At 29.8% G+C, this 15,985-nt stretch overlaps 1 protein-coding gene across 7 annotated transcripts in view; it reads right to left on the reverse strand.

Moving 5' to 3' along the window:
- Positions 1 to 15,985, reverse strand: part of LOC118185255 (uncharacterized) — a 472,173-nt gene that overhangs the window by 348,681 nt on the left and 107,507 nt on the right. For all 7 annotated transcript variants that reach the window (XR_015041131.1, XM_085816706.1, XM_085816708.1 and 4 more), the window contains exons 15-17: positions 13,249 to 13,329; positions 6,865 to 6,936; positions 5,043 to 5,123 (exon numbers count right to left, since the gene is read on the reverse strand). Coding sequence is in view for 6 of the 7 variants with exons in the window: in XM_085816706.1 (XP_085672832.1) it covers positions 5,043 to 5,123; positions 6,865 to 6,936; positions 13,249 to 13,329 (234 nt within the window). In the remaining variant the exon portion in view is untranslated. The remainder of the gene's footprint in view (positions 1 to 5,042; positions 5,124 to 6,864; positions 6,937 to 13,248; positions 13,330 to 15,985) is intronic.

Consider the following 15,985-nt stretch of genomic DNA (forward strand, 5'->3'; position numbering starts at 1 on the left):
AACAGTACAATGATATCAAGATAAAATACAATTAAGTCATTAAATAACTAATGTAATAAAAAGTCTACAATATTACTCTTTGAAAAATCAAGTTTCAACGATGATTTCTTATTGAAAATAACATTTACCGGGTATATTTTTGGCACTTAAAGTGTGAAGACAGAGTTGAAACAAAAATGCAATGATACTCAAATTCAGAAAATGAAATAAACATTCCTCAAAACTCATTCGAATTCCTATAAAACAAAGTTGCAAGATTTTTTATTTTAAATCCCTAGTTTGGTGGAATCTGGTAATATTTTTGTTACCAATATATTCTTGCATTAATGAGCATTATGTTTTACTAACTGCACAGTTTAAAATTGCTAGGACTTTCAAAAATTTTTGACAAGACACTGGAACCAATAATTTCATGCGAGATAACAATATGAACTTCTGCTTTAGTCCAGATTTAAGTAAGTCAAATTTTAAAGGCTAATTTTTTCTTTTCAGAGCATTAATTTAGTACACTGATCTCATATTTTAACATCACAAAGTAATAATGAAAATGTACAGCAATTAGAGCTACAGTGGTATACATGCTAACTTAATTATGATAGTCTGTTATTCATATAATGAATGTCTCATATCCATGTGTGCTCACACAACTAAACAATCCACAGATTTCACTTTAAAAACTCCTAATCAGTGTACATTATTTATAGAAATTACGGCATTTACAAAAACCTAATATAAGGAAAATATATCGAAAGATTTTCTAACATTGATTCTAAAATTATCTTAATAACTGATTCTGCTTTTTTAAATATATGCTTAAAAAACGATTCCGGCTATTCTAAAAACTTGAAACACAATCAGAAAGTAAGCATACTACAGTTAATGATTACTTTTTTTTTTCTAATTATAATTACATATCATGCTTTCAATAAGCTAAGTGACTGTTAGAATTTTTAAGTGACTGTTAAAATTCATGCAATATAAGAACTCATTTATATTCTCTTGCATCAACTGAACCCTAAACGAATTTTACTTTTTTCTATAAAAAGAAGTGAACAAGATAAATAAGTATAAATTTTGAAAAAGTAAATAAATATAGGTTTTAGAGGATGTTGCGCCTGCGCACGCATTTCATTACTAGTGTCTGCGCATGCGCCTGGAGCTCGTAGAGTGTGACATGAGATTGTGAGCTAAGAGCGTGTGAGAGAATTTGTGGCTTTAAGTGGCCATGAATGATGTAATTTAACGAGAATAAAAGTGTGATATTTAATACAGTCCATTGTTCTTGAGTTTATTATAGTGTAGTGCCTGTGCAAAACCCCGTGGTCCGTCCTGGGCCAGAGATCTATGGATTATGAGTTATTTACAAGTAACGTAAGTCATTTACAAGTAAGTCAGCGTATGTTAACGCTGTCATTTACAAGTAAGTAACGTATGTTATTTACAAGTAAGTCAGCAGTTTCAATTTAGAAATAAAGTGCCATTTTATTATTTAGAGATACTGTGTAAGAGTTTTGAGAAAATATATGGTATTTATATACTGTGTTAGGGTGTTTAAGTATTTGAGAACGATTACTTATTCTCTTGTGTTATTTCATTAAGAGTACAATGTTGATAAAAGCTTCACTAAAAGAGGATTTAAAGCTATTAGCTTTAGAACTGAATATAGAATTAAGTGAAAAGATAACTGTTACAGATCTAAATTTAACGATTAAGCGTAGTGAAGCTTTTAAATCCGATCCAAATTTGCTAATAGAGTTGGGTAATTCCATAATAGAGCATCGTAAATCTGAAAAAGCTAAAGTATTACAGTTAGAACACATTAAATTAGAGAGATGTAAAACAGAACTGGAAATTGCTCGATTGCAAGCTGAAAGCAAAAGTGATAATAATGATCAAAACGAAAGTAAAGGAGAAAGTTCCAATTCCTTAGATTCCCTTATTAAAAGTATAAGAACACTAACATTGAAGGTTCCAAACAAACCTGAAAACTGGAGTTATTTTTTCTCATCTTTAGAAAGAGCTTTTTCAACAAAATATGTTCCTGAGAAATCTAGAGCAGAAATATTGTTAAACTTGTTAGGGGAACGGGCTTCGAACATTATCGTGTATATTTGAGATGAGGAGCTATGTGACTATGAAACATCATAAAACAGATCTTGCCTCATAGTTGTAGTTCTAGCTCATACAGGGTTCGTACACATTTCTCACAAGGAAATTAAGTACTTTTAAGGACTTTTAAGGACCATTAATGAAAAAAATTAAGGACCTATAAACAAATGGGAACTGAATAAATTCAATTAAAAATATTATGTCTATGCCTGAACGTGAGTAGGATGCACTATTATTAAACATAACTTAATTAACATAATTATTAATATTTTGAGAATAAAATTAATTTTATGAAATTTATCAAGTAGCATTAAATATTTTACACTCATAATAACTGGACATATCTGAAAGAAGATAAGTGACATTTTAGTTACGTTTTACTAAAAGTTACCTTTTTCTTTTTTTAATGTTTCATTTTGTCACATACTTGCTCAGTCTAGAGGTTTAGTAAATAGTAAGTAGATTTTTATGTCAAGCAGCATAGGTTAAAATGAGCATTAAAATCATAATCAGCATGATTCATAACAAAAGACTGGCTGTTGTAATCGCTCCTGCTCGTCTATAGAGAGACCTGCTGATCAGAACAAATCTGAAAGGCCTGATGTAGGCACAGTTAGCAAGTTTTGAAAGTTAGCTGACCTCTCTCTGACACTGTTAGTATCGTAGCTTTGTGTAGAGTTCCAGAGGCTGTAACTCAGTTAATATACTTTAAGGTTCTATTAAGCCACTAGAGCATTAGCAGTGATAAGTTGTTTTGCATTAAGTCTCACTAGATGCAAAGAATAAGTTTCACATGAATTTTTATATTTTTGTGTTTTACCTTGTGACCACGGTAAAGGTTTAACACGTAATTTACATAATAATAACTCTACATATCTTTGAAGAATAATTTTCTTTCTCTTTACATATTTAGTTTCTTTTTTCAACACGTTTCCTTTTCACTTAAAATTTTTGGGATTTAATTAAAGACTTCTGTTATTCTAAAAGACTAAATGCATTTAAAGTGTATGGAAAAAGTTGCTAATTTTATTTCTTTAGTAATACGAACATTCAGAAGAAATATGAAATACATATGGTAAAGTCTGGTCACAGAGCTGGTGTGGCATAATTTTTAGAATTTAGGGACACAATGAGCAACAAAATCTAGAAGTGGCAAAACTTTTAGAATTTAGAGCAGGCATTGGAAGCAGAATTTAGAAAGGCACCAGGCAGCAGAATTTAGGATCCACACAGACTGCATCAGGTGACAAAATCAAATTATTTCTATAATGCCTGTCCATATGATAAGATTAGAAGTACTTTTGATATTTTCCATGCTTGTATCTAGTGAAAAGTAGAGAAAATAAAGGGAAGATAAAAATGTTAAGAAAGCGATTCTATAATCAGAAGTAAAACATTCAACTATTATGTTTTCATTGTTCTTCCAGATGTTCTTCAAAATGTAAGAAACTGCGTGTTACTACCATGGAGACATTTTTCATTTTATCACATTTTTCTGGAATATTTTAAAATCTTGGGTCTATAAATTTGCCTTAAAATCTTTCTAAACTTTCCAAGCTTCAATGTTTAAAATCCTAAAGAAAAATTACCCCTGCCAATTCTGTAACAGCAAAAGGCCAGAAATGGTTTTTTTTTTTTTTTTTTTTTTTTTTTTTTTTTTTTTTTTTTTTTTTTAAATAGGAGGAAAAAAAGCGTGAAATTAATTTTATAGAGAAAACTGAAGCATTTTCTGAGAATTCTGATCATTCTGAGAAATGGGAAAGATCCTTACCATGAAAAAAATTAACAAGACATTTTTAATTAATTACATAACTATTTTGCTTTTGCTAAAAAATGTTTTGTAAACTGTGCTAATGAGCATTATTCCTTGCTTATTTTTCATATTCAAAAAATTGTATAATATGTGGCCCGAATCGAACTTTATAATATGACAGTGAAAAATAAAAATGCTTTATTTTAATGTTATTTCTTAAATATAATTCTAATATTTACCATTATTTCAATGAAATTTATCAACATCAGAATGTCCTAAAAAAATCGTCAAAAAATTCCCAGATCTCAGAATTAAAATTTTTCTATATAGAAACAGATTTTAAAATCGCAAACTATTGATAATCACCAAATTTAGAACCGTTTAATAAAAGAATTCACATCACCAAAAGCGGAAAGTTGTTTGAGAGCTTTTCATTACAAAAAATGAAACAATTTCGAAATGCTTATGTTTCACTTCTTGCTGACAAACTCGAGTATCCCACCATTATTTATATTACAAATAGGAAAAAATTATAACTCATGAACCCATTCAAAAATCAGCCATATTTGTCAGTGAATCGCCAAAAATATTGCTGCAAAATGCTAATTCAAACCCAAAATGGCAGTCGTAAAAACAGAGAGAAATTTCAGATGATTAAAATTAAGGACCTTCTGCCAATTTTGGCCAAAATTAAGGACTTTTAAGGACATAAAATCGATTCCAAAAAACTTAAGTAATTTTAAGGACTCTTAAGGACCGTACGAACCCTATCATAAAGCTTTCCCACCATTTACACAGATGGTCACATAAATATTACTCCCAGCAATCTTCTATAGTGGAAATGTTGAAGATGACCAGACTGCTTTAAGGTTCCAATGATGCAGTTCCTCTCAAATATAACTAAAATTCTACATTTGTCATTATGGCACATGCATCACCTGTTTTACAATCAATCAATCACAAGTTTTATATGGTGTAGGTTGCACAGTTGCAAAGCACACAATGCCCATCACTCTTGTTCACTGGCTATCTACATTTAGCCATTTACATTCACAGCAATTTGTACATCAAATCTCTTCTTCATCGAATTACACTTTCAGGATACTTTAAAACCTCCTCCATTTAAGGCATAAATTTTACTGAAGATATAAACAACGAATAAACTATATAAAATACTAACTTCAGATCCATTTTTCTGTATTACATCCACTAAGTGAGAAATTTTCCTAGCCTTATGAGCTTGCTTCATTACATCCTTCAGCTTAAAAACATAAAATATATATAAATGTGGAACCTTTCTTTAAAAAAACATATTTAAATGACAGAAAAGAAATAAATAGCCTATTCATATATATTTTCATTCTGTAGTTCATTATTAAATTTTAGACAAAATATTACAAAGACCAAGAAAGTTCATTGTATATATATATATATATATTTATGATACAAAATTATGAGAAATTGACTATTTTTCTGATAGTTTATTTATTTATTTTAATATTCACAACTTTTGGATCTTTAAAGAAATAATGCAACGAAGACACAAAAAAAGGATAAATATTTTACATTTATTAATGTTTATTTTGTTGAATTTATGTTTTAAAACATGATTAAAACGATCAATTTTTTCCTTCTTTGTTTGTTTAAAAATGAAAAGAAGATGGTAATAATCCTATCCCTCCCCCAATTCCCAGTTATTTATAGAGCTAAAAAAAAATTGTGAAGAAACTATATATTTAAGCTATTTTTTAACATAACAGCCATGATGCTGAAAAATATTTTCTTATCATGGCAACAGATTTAGTAAATGTAGTTCACAAAAGACAATTTTTCTCTTAGCTAATCAATTGGACTTCTTCCATCGATTGTACAAAGAATGAACAATCTGATGGTATTGCTACAGTTCAAACAATTACCATGACATGCTTCCACCAATTACTTAAAAATTTTAATTTCAGTTTCCTGTTTAGTGCAGTATTATAACCAGACTAGTTAACTACAGTTTTATAGCTTACCACATTGAATTCAAAAGAGGAATCACGCTTAACCACATGGCATTAGATATTTTCTTTCAGATACTCCTTTTCAGATATTTTTCATTTATTCAGAACAAAATTTACAATTAATGGTTATTCCTGAATTTTTATATTTCTAGTACTTGTTTATACAGATTTGTATTAGCATAATTGCTATATAGTAATTCTTGATACTCAAAAGCTAAAAATACACTATATACTTTATAATTTTTTATAAGCACAATTAGAAAAAACCTAAATTTCAATTTTAATAAAAATGAATTTAAAAAAACTAAATCTAAACTTTTCATCACAATTTCTTACCACGATTACAAAAAAAATCATAAAATAATTTTGAAACTTAACCTACAAAATACATTTCTTAGTCAGATAGAAATGACAGAAAATATACAGCTAATACACATATGGAGCAGTGTAAAGTGCATATGGAATCATCCCAAAATAAAAATATATACAAGTATAATAAATGCTAAAATAAATACACGATACATTTCTCAGCCTACATTTATGCATTTTTATTATAGTGTAATTCAAAATATAAACATCATTGAGATAAAAATAATGCAGCATTAATTATGTGCTCCCCGATCAATATAGTGATTAGCATCGCTGACTGCGTGCCAAAGGGCCCACGTCTGTATCCCGGAGAAAGCATGGACGTTTTTAAATTTATCGGTCACTGCGGCATGTCAGTGCTCTAAATATGTGGCCAGCCGAAAGTCCTCTCGTGTGGTTTAGAGGAAAGGGGAGAGGGGTGGGAGAACCATCCCCCCGGGTGTTCTCAATCAAAATTGGGGGATGGAACTCAGCGAAATCGCACTGTGGAAAAAATGGTGCTCAAAGCTGTTGCCAACGGCAGACGACATAATCTAGAGCTCGTTGCCGTCAGAAATTTTGTGGGCTTGGGCTGACTACATCACACAAGTTAGGATAAGCAACAACAACATAGATTATGTATATACTAACCTCAGAACCTCTCTTCTGTATCAATTCAAATAATTGAGAGCTTTTCTCACTTTGCTTCGCTTCATCTTTTGACTTAAAGAAAATATAAAGAAAAATGAAGTTTTATATTTTTCTTTAAAATAATTTAAGTAAGACGTCAAATAAATGATGACAGTGATCACTTATATTTAAGTTTATTATGTGCTTGATATATAAATTTGAAACAAATAATTCTAAGCAACCGTAAAACAATTTTTCAAATCCAAAAGAATGCACACTATTGTTTATCTTCTTTAAAGACATAAATATATCATTCATTCTTGTTCTAAACTTTTTCCTGAGAATTGAATTTCAGATAGTACTAAAAATGATCAAAGGAAATTTATTCTTAGTAGAGGATATATTTTATGTAAAATGGGTAGATTAAACAAAAAGTACTTACTCAATTTCTTGAAATATTTTAAGCATAAATCAATATATTTCACAAAGTGCCGTTGAAATTTTATAAAATATAAATAAATAGTACAATGATATCAAGATAAAATATAATTAAGTCATTAAATAACTAATGTAATAAAAAGTCTACAATATTACTCTTTGAAAAATCAAGTTTCAACGATGATTTCTTATTGAAAATAACATTTACCGGGTATATTTTTTAGACTTAAATAGAGTTGAAACAAAAATGTAATGATACTCAAATTCAGAAAATGAAATAAACATTCCTCAAAACTCATTCGAATTCCTATAAAACAAAGTTGCAAGATTTTTTATTTTAAATCCCTAGTTTGGTGGAATCTGGTAATATTTTTGTTATCAATATATTCTTGCATTCATTAGCAATATGTTTTACTAACTGCACAGTTTAAAATTCCTAGGACTTACGAGTTTCAAAAATTTTGCACAAGACACTGGAACTAATAATTACATGCGAGATAAAAATATGAACTTCTGCTTTAGTCCAGATTTAAGCAAGTCAAATTTTAAAGGCTAATTTTTTCTTTTAAGAGCATTAATTTAGTACACTGATCTCTTATTTTAACATCACAAAGTAACAATGAAAATGTACAGCAATTAGAGCTACAGTGGTATACTTGCTAACTTAATTATGATAGTCTGTTATTCATATAATGAATGTGTCATATCCATGTGTGCTCACACAACTAAACAATCCACAGATTTCACTTTAAAAGCTCCTAATCAGTGTACACTATTTACACAATTACGGCATTTACAAAAACCTTATATAAAGAAAATGTATCGAAAGATTTTCTAACATTGATTTTAAAATTATCTTAATAACTAATTCTGCTTTTTTGAATACATTTTTAAAAATGATTCAGGCTATTCTAAATACTTGAAACACAATGAGAAAGCAAGCATACTACAGTTAATGACTACTTTTTTTTCTAATTATAATTACATATCATACTTTCAATAAGCTATTTTTAAGTGACTGTTAAAATTCATGCAATATAAGAACTGATTTATATCCTTGTGCATCAACTGAACCCTAAACGAATTTTACTTTTTTTAATAGAAAGAAGTGAACAAGATAAATAAGTATAAATTTTGAAAAAGTAAATAAATATAGATATTAGAGGAGCTTCAATAATTCATACATAGCTTATAAGATGCTATCTAAATTCAAGTATTTTGCAAGTAAATATATTTGTACAGTAACGAATAAATTCATGCAAAGAACAAATAATCCTGCATATAGCTTTATTCATTAGACGCCACTGTGATTTGTACATCAGTGCAACAAAAATGCAGCATGATTCAAAATTCATGCATATTAAACTTTAAAATATTTTACGAATTCTAAAATAAATATTAATGACAAAGTGTTTCAATGGATGATACCCCTATAAAGAAACACGTAATATAACACTTGAAATTTCAGTTGCATGTTATGGTGTCAGCTTTAAAAACCTTTCATTTGATTCAAAATGGAGATCAGTATTTTTTCTCTGCAAAATTTAGATTTATGGTTGTGCATTACAAGAATAAATTTGATTTCAATGCTCTTTTTTGTCACCCCTTAGTTGCTAATCACAACACTTTAATTCCTGACATTTTCCATTTCATCCAAACTCAAAACAGATAAGAACCCAGTGTCATTCATTATGCTGAATGCTTTGACTTTCTCAAATCAATTTACTAAGCACAGGGTTCATAGCCACAATTTAGTTAAAAAAATAAGCAGCTATAAGCACTTTTCAAGCACATTTTGAGAAAAAAAATAAGCACCCGTTTAATTGCATTATACACAACTGCATAACCTTAAAAATTAGACTCGTAATTTAAAATATGAGAAATGCAGTATTTATTAAGAGAGAATAAGCATTACCTCAACCATGGAAAATAATGACTTTTTTTAAAATTTTAAATAACAGTTCAATTTACAGAACTAGCTTACAATGAGAGAAAAAAACTATGCAGAACTAAACTATATTACAAGATTTAATGATGAAATTTCAGTTCAAAATAGAGGAAATAAATAATAATAACAAGGCATATTTATTCTATTCGCTTGGAACTTAATAATAAATACAATTTATTTTTCCACTCTTATTGATATTTAACTAATTTAAATCTAAATTCTGAACATTTTCTAAATTTTCATCGTATATCAGTTTTCCCTTAACAGATATTGCAAGCAAAGTAATTTAAATAAAAAAAGAGAAACATTTCTGAAATCAGAAGACAGAAATTTGCTTCATGCAGTCATCCTTTAACAGTAAAAGCTTAACTACCCGCATACTTGAAAATTGGCGAATATTCGGACAGCGGAGCGTAACTTGAAAAAGAGGAGCGAAGGGGGATAGACTGTAGCCGTTCTTTAGATTTTTCCGCTAAATAAATGCTTTTGACATTTCGATATGTGCAAGTTCCGTTGGTTTGTTTCATATAAAAACAAACCAATGGAACAGAAAAATATTCTGCTCTGCAAGCACAGGAAAACTCTTTTAATTGTTCATAAACAAATCTGGGATCGAACATCAAAATTAATTATCTCTGCAAAATATCGCAAACGTTATTGCGCAATATGTGCGCCGTAATTCTTCCCTACATGATATTATGCAATTGGATTCAACAGCTGCTGGTATTGGGAGAATAAATAACTAAATAAAGAAAGGAAAAGAAAGAGACTTACCAATCTGGGGTGTTTTTCATTCTGATTTTCAACAGACTGCGCTAAATTTCCGGAATAGAATCATTCTTCGCTTGGGTTGGTAGACCGCAGAACTTTTAGTCCTATTCAATCCAGATTGGAAAGTGACAACAAAAAAAAACAAAAAAAAAAAGTCCGTTGCTTGTTTTGCAGCGAACTATAACAGTTTCAATATTCGAGATTTTGCGGAAAAAGGGGAGAACCTCCCAACATTCGTACTGTATAATGTATTGGCCAAAAAAATGAAATTATTTTGACTATTAAATTACTTTCATTTATTTAAGCCATTCCGAATATTATTCTTTAGAAAGCTAATCTGTGTTAAAACACAACCATTTTTGGAAAATTACTATACTTCAGCAGTTCCTGCAACTATGTTATGATAAACATCCATACATATGCTCATAATATAAGCATAATGATCATAATAAACACGAATATGAACTGATCAAGCGGAACGAGAATGCAAATTATTAAGATCTTGATAGAAATTCAAACGTGTGTAGTATTTGGGTGGGAGGAAAAAAATGCCGAATGTACCGGAATTTTCAACTGCTTTCGCAATTCTTTGACCAACAGAACGACGGGCACCTGTCTGTACTCTCCGTGCAAACCAAAGGTTATGTTAATGCAGAAAAAGGGGGGAAAGCTATTTCCAGGTGTATGAATCACCATCTGACATTCCATATTAGGAAGAAAAGTTGTTTATTTAGTTTCGGCTTTGGTACGGGGAAAAGTTGCGCTTTCATTAAAAAAAAAAAGCACTGAAAGCAAAAAATAAGCAATAAAAACAAAAAAATAAGGGCTTTAAAGAAAAAGTAAGCACCTATAAGGGCCTTTATATTTTATTTTCAAATATAAGGACTTATAAGCACTTATAAGGACCGCTATGAACCCTGTAAGCAGAAAATCATTATCTTGTTAGGTTCAGAAAAATTCGGGAAGTTCTCTTTCTATATGAAGCATTCACTTCATAAACTTTACCATTTGAATGCAATGTGAAGTAATGCTCAATTATAAAAATCCATCTCTACTTTGCACCAAACAAAGACTTTTTAAAGCTAGCAATTGAAACTCCAACAGAAATTTCAAGTGACATATTAATTATAACTAGAGCTCCCACTCACAAATTAAAAAAAAAAAAACCTTTGATAGTAATTTAAATAAATGTAGGGAGGAAAAGTTATTTTTCATCATATAGCAACACAAATGACATAAAACTTAACATGTTTTTATTCAATTAGAATTTTCTCCCCATTCCATTTCCTCCACATACAATATTTTAATATTTTTTTCAAACTTCCTCTGTATCTTTTATGACAAGTTCTTTCTCCGTCCACTTTTATCAATTTTAATTAAAATTTCCATATATGGCAAATTTTATTAGATCTATTTATTGCCTATTATGTAATTAGTCTTTCTTTTCTGCTTTAAAAGTGTGATATTTGTTTTTATATGAGTTACTAAGGAGGAGATTCTTTTTATGCTAGCAAAAGAGTGAGGCAAAATTGTTAGAATGATATAAAAGACACAATCTCATAATTAGAATTTTTAAAGGCCATCTTTTGTGCTACATAACACGTATCAAAACTCAGTGACAGTTTTACAAGAGAGATCTAAATCTTGATTAAAATAAAAAGATATCCATTCATCATCTAGAACGGTGGTATCCAACCGATGACTCATGTGAGCCTGATAGCCTGTAATCTTAACTTTAAGCCCCCGCCAGCCACAATAACAGTATTGCCATGAGACAAAAGCTTTACTCTAATACTAATGTAAAAAACAACAATAAAAAAGGTTCAATTACATGTCACACAGAAGGCTGTTGTATTGCTCTAATCCTAATGTAAAAATCGACAATAAAAAAGGTTCAATTACATGTGACATACAGGAGTGTTGCATTTGAGTTTATCTACTCACTCATATATATCATCTTCACTCTATCCCATTTTCGAGTTTTTATCTGAATGGCATATTAAGATTACAGCTCTTGCTTTAACGCAAGCCCCGCTTCTTCTTGATGATGCTTCACGTTTTCACAAATGATGAATCATCCATCCGGCCATGCAATTGATTGTTGTCAATCAGTTCACTTGTGCCAAAGCCATTGAAAAGAAAGAAAACCAACCACTACCAACAATAAATGGGAGGAAGAGCGGTTATTTACAAACTTTGTCAAAAAAGCAGTTTGTTTATTGTGCAATGTTTCAGTAGTGGTACCAAAGCGATCGAAAGTTGATCATGATCATAAAACCATTCATAATGAATTCAACAGCATTTTTCAATATCCACTCAGAGCTGTCTTACATAGATATAAAATTCAAACTCTGAAATCACTGGACTACTAAAAGAATGGATAATTAAGAGGATCTACTAATGTCAGAATTAGATCTCCACATCACTACCCAAGGAGTATCAAGAGTGTACCAGTGCCAAATATAATCAGTTACATCCAATGATCTAGCTGCTTCCGTACTAGGATGTGATAGATATTCGCATCCAGGTTGGAGCAGATTTCCCACTGAAAGTAATGCAATCCTATCAGCACTCATCCTAAAAGAAATCAAGGTACTATAATAATCCACTCTTGCGCTATCAGAGGTCCCGGTTTAATGGAAGATATCACAACGAAGTGTCTTAAAGCTTAATATGCCTTAGTCAGATAGTTTGAAATAGTACAATATGCTACAGGTATATGTATCAATACATAGAAGGATAAGGCAATACGTCATATTAAGAAAGATGATGTCATTGATGCGATGAGAATATCATAGAACAGATCTTGCCTCATAGTTGTAGTTCTGGCTCATAAAGCTTTCCCAGCATTTACACAAATGGTCAAATAAATATTACTCCCAACAATCTTCTATAGCAGAAATGTTGAAGATGACCAGACTGCTTTAAGGTTCCAATGATGCAATTCCTCTCAAATAGAACTAAAATTCTACATTTGTCATTATGGCACATGCATCACCTGTTTTACAATCACTCAATCACAAGTTTTATATGGTGTACGTTGCACAGTTGCAATGCACACAATGCCCATCACTCTTGTTCACTGGCTATCTATGTTTAGCCATTTACATTCAGAGTTCAGAGCAATTTGTACATCAAATCTCCTCTTCATCGAATTACACTTTCAGGATGCTTTAAAACCTCCTCCTTTAGAAGGCATAAATTTTACTGAAGATATAAACAACAATTAAACTATATAAAATACTAACTTCAGATCCATTTTTCTGTATTACTTCCACTAAGTGAGAAATTTTCCTAGCCTTATGAGCTTGCTTCATTTCATCCTTCAGCTTAAAAATATAAAATACATATGAATGTGGAACCTTTCTTTAAAAAAATATATTTAAATGACAGAAAAGAAATAAATAGGTTATTCATACATATTTTCATTCTGTAGTTCATTATTAAATTTTAGACAAAATATTACAAAGACCAAGAAAGTTTATTGCATATATATATATATTTATGATACAAAATTATGAGAAATTGACTATTTTTCTGATAGTTTATTTATTTATTTTAATATTCACAACTTTTGGATCTTTAAAGAAATAATGCAAGGAAGACACCGAAAAAGGATTAATATTTTACATTTATTAATGTTTATTTTGTTGAATTTATATTTTAAAACATAATTAAAACGATCAACAATTTTTTCCTTCATTGTTTGTTTAAAATGAAAAGATGGTTATAATCCTATTCCCCCCCCCCAAATTCCCAGTTATTTAAAAGAGCTAAAAAAAATTGTGAAGAAACTATATATTTAAGCTATTTTTTAACATAAAAGCAATGATGCTAAAAAATATTTTCTTATCATAGCAACAGATTTAGTAAATGTAGTTCACAAAAGACAATTTTTCTCTTAGCTAATCAGTTGGACTTCTTCCATCGATTGTCTAAAGAATGAACAATCTGAAAGTGCTGCTACAGTTCAACAATTACCATGACATGCTTCCCCCAATTACTTAGGAATTTTAATTCGAGTTTCCAATTTGAGCAGTATTATAATCAGACTAGTTAACTGCAGTTTTATAGCTTACCACATTGAATTCAAAAGAGGAATCATGCTTACCACATGGCTTTAGATATTTTCTTTCAGATTCACCTTTTCAGATATTTTTCATTTATTCAGAACAAAATGTGCAATTAACGATTATTCCTGAATATCTACATTTCTAGTACTTGTTTATACAGATTTATATTAGCATATCTGCTATATAGTAATTCTTGATATTCAAAAGCTAAAAATACAGTATATACTTTTATAATTTTTTTAAGCACAATTAAAAAAAATCTAAATTTCAAACCATAAAATAATTTTTGAAACTGAACATACAAAATACATTTCTTAGTCAGATAGAAATGACAGAAAATGTACAGCTAATACACATATGGAGCAGTGCAAAGTGCATATGGAATCATCCCAAAATAAACATATATACAACTCAAGTAGAATAAATGCTAAAATAAATACACAATACATTCCTCAGCTTCATGTAAGTTTTTATTCCTTGCATGAGAAAATTAACAAATGACAATGTTTTGAAAAATCATCCAGCAGTGATTCGACAAACTCAGTAAGTTCAAACAGAAACAGAACCTCTGTCTTTAGAGAAGAAGTATGGCCATTATGATTATGTAACAATTATGCTAAAATTTCAATCGCCATGTAGTATTAATTCCAGAGGTAAGTGATATTCGCATAAATTATGTATCTAGTGTTAATACATATACACAGTTTATTTACAAAATTAATATGGTATTTTACAACAAAAATTGTTAGGCACACACCTTCAAATTATAAGGCCTAAATCTTCATCACTGTACTCTTTGTCCATGCAGAAATACAAACGATTCTGAATATAGAATGCCTGAAGCCCCAAACTGATACTATCATTTCATAATAAGTGATAAATTGCTTGGTATGAGGATCAGAACAATAATGTTATCAGTTATCAGTTGTTGTAACCGTGCTCATAACCATCATAATGATAATGTAACTCATAAGAGAACAATTTCTTAAAGAATTACTTTGCTATCTGCTCTTTAGAAATGCATCTCTAGATGCACAGTGTCATGAAGGCTTGAATTCAATCCAAGAGTCTGTTTTAGGTTTACTACTAATTCTTAGATAGTGTCAACAACAATTATCTTGTTTTCACAGCCAAAAAATATAGAGTGTATCAGAATGTAACTATATCACATTCAGTAATGATTCAGTTGTTACTTGTTTCAGATGTGTGGAGTGGAGACTTGGTTAATTCAATACTGCCCAGCACTAATATTATTATGCAAAAGCATATGCTCATTATATCTATGTTATCAATTGGAAAGCCCTTACCTATGATAAATGGTCATGTGAGCTTATATTTCGCAGGAGAATAGCTCAACACTATGTCAACATATCCTGCAACCTATCATATTCCCAATGATGTTTGCATCGATTGGAGGCCTATTCCAACAAGATATACAATCCATATTCATATTATTTGCACATTACAAAATAAATTATGTAGTTCACTTATTTTACTCACAAAAATCAAAAGGGGAAAAAAAAAAAAAAAAAAAAAGAGAGAGAGAAATTCTTTTCCTCAAAACTTTTTCAAATGTCCCTCCTTACTTCTCAATCCATTTCCAGATTTACTAAGCTTTAAATTACAAAATCTTAAATATTGTATGCAAAGCAAATTTGCAAATTGAATTATCAGTATATTATTGAACACATTAAAGATATTTTCAGTATACAAATATAGCATTAAAAATTCATATTAATGTTTTACATTTTACAAGCATATTATTGAATACAAATATTTCAATTTACTAAAACAAAATTCAGGATCAAAGGAAACTTCATATTAGTTTGCCATGTAAAGAAATCAAAGGCTTGGAGAAGAAATACAATTACATGAAAGAAAATTTACTCCCCACTTTATTAAATATATTGTT

This window comes from Stegodyphus dumicola, chromosome 5 (assembly GCF_044657685.1).
Source record: "Stegodyphus dumicola isolate Sdum_Otavi_A_Nest chromosome 5, ASM4465768v1".
Lineage (NCBI taxonomy): Eukaryota > Metazoa > Arthropoda > Arachnida > Araneae > Eresidae > Stegodyphus > Stegodyphus dumicola.